The 8,642-nt window shown below is 37.9% G+C and overlaps 1 protein-coding gene across 1 annotated transcript in view; it reads left to right on the top strand.

Moving 5' to 3' along the window:
- Positions 1 to 1,522: 1,522 nt before the first annotated feature.
- Positions 1,523 to 8,642, top strand: part of HIBADH (3-hydroxyisobutyrate dehydrogenase) — a 72,213-nt gene continuing 65,093 nt past the window's right edge. The window contains exons 1-3 of the mRNA XM_009874985.1: positions 1,523 to 1,681; positions 5,693 to 5,802; positions 8,225 to 8,346. Coding sequence (XP_009873287.1) covers positions 1,535 to 1,681; positions 5,693 to 5,802; positions 8,225 to 8,346 — 379 coding nt within the window. The 5' untranslated portion in view covers positions 1,523 to 1,534. The remainder of the gene's footprint in view (positions 1,682 to 5,692; positions 5,803 to 8,224; positions 8,347 to 8,642) is intronic.

The following is an 8,642-nucleotide window of genomic DNA, read 5'->3' as shown; positions in this document are numbered from 1 at the left end:
TCACAGGAGCTTTGAGAAGAAAAGACTCCAAGGCAATTACTATGGCTCATGATGATGTTTTATGCTCTTTGTTCATTTGTTTCCTAGAGTTAACATGTAGCACTTCTTAAAAAAGCCATGTGGTCTTTTCCTACCTTATCTCAGTTTACCCTAAGCATTTTCCCAATCCGGTTTTCTTTTAAATTGGGAGACTTTGCTAGCTATGTAATTGCTGCAGGGATCTGTTGAAACTGTCTCAGACCAAAGTTCTCTCAGTGAATCTGATTTATTGAATGTGGCACTTCCAAAATAGTGCTGCAGATGAAAGAGCATGACCATTGCTGGCTAAGAAGGAGCTTAAAGTCAGAAAGACTTTAAAATGATTAATCAAGTGTTATTGGCCTAGAGAGGATTCTTTGCTAAGCGCTGAGACTTCTTAGAGTCTCGATCCAGCTTAGGCACATCTTCTGTATGTGCACCTCAGCGTTACGGTAGTTCTGTAGATAGTTGGACTTGGTTTTGGCTGCTTGGCTGCCACATGCCTTAGTGTTTATTCTGCATAACTTTTTCTTTTGTCGTAAAGGAGAAATTATTTTATGCATTTGGCAAGGAAATCTTGGCATTGCCAAATTGTGCTGCCCTTGGATTAGGAGTATGCAGAATGATAAAACAGTGATTGCAGAGAGTGAATGTCTGCAACGCTACTTACTGTTCATCATTTCATACTCACTAACTACTTGTAAAAAGTAACTGACTTCGACAACAGTGTTTTCCACAGATTGTAGGTTATATTTTATAGTTCTGTCTTGGTAGCACAGCAAACAGAATACAGGAGTTATTTCTGTAAAGATTTAATATTTTTTAAAATAATTTTAATGATTTTATTATTTTTTGTTCTAGTTTTCAGTATTGGCTTTTAAACTGTAATTACATGGCTCAGAGGATTTGCAATGATTTATTATGGAGACTTTCACCTTTAGGTTAGTGGCTTATATCTGAGTGCAGGATCAGAAGAGACCAGTTATTATCTTTGACGGGCTGCACGAAATAAAGAGGCAGCTTCAGTCCATTCCTAGAGAATAGGTGCTGTATCTCAAGGCTGCAACCAAAGTTCCAAGTAAGAAGTCTGTAAAATATATACAAAATTTGATTTTGCATGGCCAGTTTAGGATTTGGACACATAACAAAATACAGACAAGCCTCCCTATTTTATGTGTGTATTTGAGCTTTCCTCAGAACTTAGCTTTCAGGGATGTTGCTGAAGATTGGTTATTACTATACTTTTTTGAAACACCCACATTTTCCTAATTAAAATATTTTTCTTTGGTATGTAGAAAAATCATCCTGGAATGGTATTTGGGGCCCAATGTGGAGTATAATTTATGGTTTAAATTATGTAGAATAGGATTCGTATTTCCGACATTTTTAAGTGTGAAGTTTTTCATGTCAATGCAAACAGATTACATGCCTGCTTTTGTTACGTCGTTGTTGCACATTACTCTAGAGTACAAATATATTGATATTTATTGTTTTGAAATTAGTGTGTTCTAGGGCAATGGCTTCCAAAACCCCAGTTGGATTCATTGGACTGGGCAACATGGGAAATCCAATGGCAAAAAACCTGGTAAAACACGGATATCCAGTTATTGCGTATGATGTGTTCCCAGAAGCTTGCAAAGAATTTCAAGAGTTGGGTGCTCAGGTATAGTAATAAACTTTCTTTGTTCCAACAGTAACTGTATGTGTTGAATGGTTCTTGCATGTAATGTAATTCAATAATCTGGTTTTTTTTCTTGGTTAAAATCACAGCTGGAACTAAAACAGTGTACTGACTACAGTCTGAGTCTAGGAGCAAGAACATAATTTTGGCCTAATTAATTTTCACGCTGCTATCCAGAATTGCTACCTTGTTGAACTTCTTTGGCTGTTTTTTCTCTCCTTTTTATGAGAGTAGGTTGATGGCCTGTTCTATCACCTCCTTCTTTCTCCTGCTTCCTCCTCCCCCAGGTCTAGATGGCCAGTGGGCTGCTTTTCATCTACTTCCTACTTTGACCTTTTCAGGTTAAATGACCCCAGTTTTCCTGCTGGCATAGCTGTAAGGGTTATAGGGACGTAGGAGCTTTCCTGCTGCTTCAAGGTGCAGTCCTCAGGGGCAGGGGAAAAATCTAATTATTTACGTGCTTATTCTCTTGGAGGTGAGGAAGCTTATGGTGAGAAAAGAGGAAAGAATGAAAAGGAAGGGAAGGAAATTGATCACATTAAGCAGGTTTACCTTCCTGCCACGCACCCTGCAAAATCTTGGCCCTGTTCCAGTCAATGCTATTGCTTTTGCTGATCTGTTAATAAACCCAGAAACCCAGGCAGTTTCTTTAGATGGTTCGGTCATTTCTAAGTGTGTGAAATGTGTTTGAATGTTTTTGACACACATCAAAGCTCTAGCAGTTCAGATAGTTGTGGGTGGGGTGGATTAGGTGCACACTGTAACAAAAGGATGTACTCAAGGAAGGAGAAGCCAATGCAAAAATAATACTCTGATGTGACAGTGTGTAGGATAGGAGAGAATTTTCCAGCAGTGGCAAGGAAATTGTAGGTAGATCTAGATAGAGGAACTGTATGCCTTGAATGTCTAAGCCGTGGGAGCTAATTGCAGCTGTTTTAAATAATGAGGTAATATCAAGATTCCCAAAAGATAAAATGATAAAGTACAAGTCTGGATAATTAACTGCAGCTCCAATTGAATAATTACAGAATCTTGGCCTGAAGTGGGAAAGAAAGCTTTTCGGCTTCTTCTCCTAGCTACTGTTTTTATTTTGCTAAAGTGGCTGAGACCTTCGGCCATGAACCAAGCCTGTCTTAAGTAAGAGGCTGGGCAAATGGAAAGGAAACCTGTTTGGAACAATTGGGTTTATTTTTAGTTCATGTTTTGCAGTGAGATCTCCGCTGTGGCAGCGCATTTGGATAGCTTATTGCCATAGTAATAGAATCCTTGGCATCCACTGCAAAACTTAATGTGTGATATTCAAGGTGAACTGTAATGCTTTTAAAAGGAAAGCCCAAACTATGTTGTAAGACCGTAAATCACTAAGAGAATACACGAGTAGGTTTAAATAAAAATAAAAAAAGGTTATGTGAACATAACTGCCTCTTCTTGATCTATAGGTGTAAATCCTACCCCAACATTTTTATCAGGACTTGGAAAGTTGTGGGTCCAGGGGGTCTTGTAGAAACTCCTGTAGAATCAACATTGGGCTCTAAGGGCTTCTTTCTCTGTGTTCTGGCTGGCAGGGCAAAACCATCAGGAGTGTTACAGAGGTGCAAAGATGCCCCCCAAGAGACAGTAAATGTTGTCAAATATCCATTGCTTAAAGTCAGTGCTACTGCCAAAGTATACGGGGGTTGAGGGATGTTTGATCGTAAAAGAACTGGGAGGTGGTGTTTGTCAGGAGGCAGCCACCTGCCTGCTGATGGTGAGTAGTAAGGGGAAGCAGCTGAATGGGAGCGTATCGAACCACTTGGGGTGAAACTTGGAGAAAGTTGCAAGGCTGCAAACAAGGAAGAATACTGAACAGTGCTGTGAGCAAGTAGACACCTCCATACTCTACTACTCCGCTTCAACTGACAACTGTCAGAAGATGTACGGAACTTGGTGGGCTGAGTCAGTATGGTCTATGTTGGTAATCAGCAATTAGTATTTGGTATGGTTTTTCAAAGTTACACACATATTCCAAATGATTCCAAGTGCTTGATGTTTCCTGATAGCTTTCAAATCATTCAGCTTTATTTCTGAGCCAGTCCCAAATTAAAAAAAAAAATGTTCTGTATGCTGCTTGTTGAACCAGGTAGGTTTCCTCTGGGATTATTAAGCATATTTGTTAACGGTACCAAAAAGCTAAGAATGACAATTCCCACTTTAATTCCACTTTTTTTGCTACTTATTTCAAGATAGCAAAATTATTTTCCCTTGTATGGTTGTGGAAGTAGTGTCCCAGTCTGTGTACATTTTTAATTTAATTTTCTTCATGTAAAAGGAATGCTAGCATTTTGAAAGACATAGATGGAATAAATTAATTTCTGCATAGATGAGTACTGTATTATGTCTTCTGTATGTCTGTGTTGCTTAAGAATCGTTTAAATTTGTAACCAAAACCCAGCTATAACCTACGTAGTCAAGTGGAAATGTGAGGCTGACGTAATTTTTAAGTTGTGTGCCCAATGTAGTATGTTTTTAAGCTTCTGATTGAAAGATGAAAATGGGCCAGAGTCTTCAGCTGCTACCTTGCACACCTCTAAGAATACTAGAGATAATAGTTTCAAATAAGAAGATACATACAAATTCAGGTTCTAGTTACACACTTCCTCTCTCTTCCTCTAATAATACGCATTGGGGCTGAACCAAACCGGAGAAATTCAGAACTAAAGACAAAGGTGTCATACTCCTGTATAAAGAGGCTAGGCTCCCTGGTCTCCAGGGAAGCAAGTCATAAAATTAACTAATCAGTTAATGTTTTGTGTAGTATTAACTTACTCTTTCAAAACAAAACCTGCATCCTATCTATGCCAGTTTCTTCACTTTTTTTTGAGAGCTTTGTCCAGTGAATATATACAGACTTCCCTCCTTTTACTTACTTGATGTCAAACAGAAATCAAGAAGTTTCTCCTGCTGTATCCCAGAGGTCCTTCAGGATGTTATTCAACATTTCTTTGATGCTGAGACCTTCTATACCCATTTTGTATAAAAAGAGACTGTATTTAGAGAAGGGTCTTTAGTATTGAAACTAACAAAAATGATAACGATTACCTGTAGTTATAAATAGATAGGAATGGTGAAACACAGCCATTGATTTGTTGATTTGTCTGCTTTATGGAAAGGAACAAAATTTTCACGTAGCTGTTAAACTGCAATTTCTTTAACCCTAAAGCCTTGTGATATGCAAATTCTAATTTACGTTAGCCTGAGAAAAACCTTTACATTAGAGGAAAAAAATCCTAGTGGCAGATGCCTTCTAGGTAAAACTCACTACTACTATGTATACTTTGTTGCACATGTATCTTAAATACCATAAAATCTGCCTCTGAAAATGAGCTGGGGAAGGTACAATACCATTAAAGTTAGATATGTTTATTTGACAACCAATACCTAACAATATCTTTTGAAATTTGTTCAGATCTTTTCGGAGGAGGATGCTTGAGAAGATAATTTTGCTTTCTAAAAATGTCAACTATAATACTGTGAGAAACATCAGGTAGTTTATCTGATTTTTTTAAAAAAGGTGAGGCTCAGGGGTGCATTAAATATTCTTTTTTGTTTTTTCTTCAGTCTTCCTCTCTTCCAGTGCTCTGTGTAAGAGAAAAAAAGAAATGAGATGTTTGTGATCCTTCATGTTGTCCCTCCTTAGAAATACTGTAGAGTGCTGTTTTGTATAGATGCATGGTCTTCAGTAAATTGAAGATTCATGCCTGGATTGATGGGATACAGGCCTCCCCACTGACACATGTTCTGGAAGAACTTTAGTGATAGGACATCCTTTACAAATTTTTGTTTTTATTTTTCTGTTACTGGATCCAGTTAATCAACATTACCATTATTCTGATTTTTTACCTAGCTTAGTTGTGACTGGTGACTTGCAAATAGTAAAATCAAACTCAGCAAACATGCCTGACATCTCTTCTTCAGAAAGTCTGAGCGCACATAATTATTTCTTTTCTTTAAAAGGTAACGGATTCCCCAGCAGATGTAGCAGAAAGAGCAGACAGAATTATTACCATGCTGCCTTCTAGTCCCAATGCGAAAGAAGTTTACACAGGAGCAAATGGAATTCTAAAGTAAGAGTATTTTGTAGTTTGGAGAATTCCCACTCCTACTCAAGGCTGTGTTACATTGTTTGTCAGATGATCGCTGTTGCTGCAACTTTTGCTGTCCCTTCGGGGCACTTAATTTGCTGTTCTCTGTCACTACTGATATTTCTAATTACATGAGTTCTCTTAAACTGTGCTTGCTTTTGAATGTCTTTTGGCTAAAGTCTTAATTTTATTTTCAGCAGAATAATAATTAATGTGACTTGAGACAACTTACCTTACTATTATCTACCCTCCCAGTTGCATGAGTTTTTTGCCATAATGTAATGTACTACAGACAAGTATAACTAGAATGTTTCCTGGAAACAATTATTTGCTCAAGTACTTCTTTCTTTAACTTGAAACCCTATAAACAAAATGTTCTGAAAAGATGACATCGTGTCTTACGGTATTAAAGTACATTAACGTAGAATAACTGATAAGGTTCTGTTGATTTCTATTCTCATTGTCGGTTTATTACACAAGAAAATATCTTAAGAGCATGTTTAATGTGAAACAGTGTTTTCTAACTTCTTTTAGAGGGATTTCCACTGAGCCTAAAATCCATAGTTTGCAAAATTCTAATACTTGAAAGTTTTGGCCTTGCCAAATTGAAAAATAGATTGTATTTAAAAGACTCTTCTGGTCATGTGTGCACTGCTCCTGATGGGCTGACTAAGGCTACTCAGTACCTCTGAGGGTCTTGTAGGATCTTAATGATATCCAGGCTAAAGAAACATACAGAAGACAAAAGCACAGTAGATGGCCTAAAAAATGATACCTTTTTTTCAGGTGCTGGTTTTAGGCCATATTAAGGTCCAGCGATAAGAAAATGTAATAGAGGAATTTCTATTATTCTTGCAATATAGGAAATAGAGAGTTGCTTCTTCCCTTGCTGTCCATAATTTAATTCCTCACAAAGTAGGACTGAGCAGATCTAAGTATCCGTAGCTTAGACCCTTGAGGGAAAGAAGGGTAATTGGATCAGTCCCACAAAGCTGGGCAAACAGCTGCGGGAGAATTGTATCCAGGCTGGCGGTGCTTTGAAGACTAATTGGCAGTATTTACTGATAGAAGACAGCAGGGTAAACTTTTGAGCACCTGGATGTGGAAAATACTGCAGGGAGCAGAGGATGTGGAATGCAGCCCTGCGCTACTGCTGTTTCTCAGCCTTCGTATTCGAGTAGGAAGTGTAATTGGACGGTAGTGGTTAATTGTCACTCTGGGTGACCTGGTCCTCGGTGACTAGTTTGGCTTGATAATTTTCTGAAGCCTTTCATGCTTTACTGAAGAAAATAATTACCCTTTGGAGGGCTTAAGAGTTAACTTAGTCATCCCACTGTGTTAGCAGGGGGCCTGCTCCTTCTTCTGAATGATGTAGCACTGTATCTACCTCTATGGTTTTTACTTGCCTGTGTTCAAACTAACGGCAGCAGCTCCTCCCTCCTGTAAAAAAAGGCCGGTTTTGTGTATGTGGCATCATTTGAGCTTGGAGCTACACTGGGGTCCACGACTGTACATATATAAGTGAGAGACTGTTTCCTGAAACCTAGGTAACTCGATTCAGTGAAATTCACTGTACTCCCAACAGCACATGAGGTGCAGCAGAGCTCTTAATCTGTCATCTGTAGCTTTATATTACTCATCTTTTTATGACTGAAAAATTACGGGTTTTGATTTCGTGGTGTTTGCTGGTGCAGCGTACATGAAAGCATGGTGCAACTGAATGGAAAGAGAAATAAAAATATAGTACTTTGAGGACATACATAATTTTACCTTAATTACATTGTTTTAAACACATATACAACTTTTTGTGTTCTACAGTTTGGGATACAGTTCCTCCACCTAAATTTACAAGCTATCAGTGCAAAAACTTAGCATTTTTTCTCCATGCTTTGCTTTAAACCTGCAGTAGGCTTTTGAGATGTTAGTTATGATCCTTGTGTAGAACAAATTGTAGCAATGATTAAAAGAATGCAATCTGGCTATTCTGATAAGAACTTAAGATTTTGTATATATAAAGAAAATTGTATTGTTACCTGTGAAAATTTAGGCTGTGTCAACATTTAGTTCGATTACTTAGAATACATCTTAGATGATCTGTATATGATGTACTGCTGAAGCTTGCATGATGGCAGGTTTTCCTAGTGCACACTTTTTGTGAATTTTTTAATAATGGTGCTTAGGAAGAAGATCTTCTTGTTTGTGTGTGTTCGTGTTTTCAGGTCCAGGTTTTATTGTGCTTTGAGTCACTCAAAACCATGTGGTATGCCTGCTCAGCAGTATGCATACTGAGCATACCAAAATGTGTCTGTACGTTTATCATGCTGAGGAAAGCTGGTGCTATGGTAAGAGTTGCAGATGTCTTGGGCAACACATACTTGATAATAATAATTAATCTTTATTTTAGGAAAGTGAAGAAAGGCTCATTGCTAATAGATTCCAGTACTATAGACCCTGCAGTTTCAAAAGAATTAGCCAAAGCAGTTGAAAAAATGGGAGCTGTTTTCATGGATGCCCCAGTTTCTGGAGGTAAGTCTTCATTAACAGTTTGCCTTGTATTGGACGTGTTCGTACCATTGTTTGTACAAGCTGCTTTTCTTTGCTACATGTACAGTATTCTTTTTGTTTGTTTGTTTGTTTTGTTCCATTACATTGATGTATGTTATTTTAGGAATTTAGGGTTTAGGAGTATGCTTTTGTGTTAGACGTGGGGAAGCTGAGATTTCACATGATATGATATAGTGGTCCTTTAAATTTAACTTCTTTCATAAAGTTGTACTTCCGTGCAGGTATTCACATCTCTCTCCATCCATTTCTTTCTCTTA

This window comes from Apaloderma vittatum, unplaced genomic scaffold, assembly GCF_000703405.1.
Source record: "Apaloderma vittatum isolate BGI_N311 unplaced genomic scaffold, ASM70340v1 scaffold37988, whole genome shotgun sequence".
In the NCBI taxonomy this organism is placed as follows: Eukaryota; Metazoa; Chordata; class Aves; order Trogoniformes; family Trogonidae; genus Apaloderma; species Apaloderma vittatum.
The sequence above is the reverse complement of the archived record's forward strand: the minus strand, read 5'-3'. Positions and strand labels throughout refer to the sequence as shown.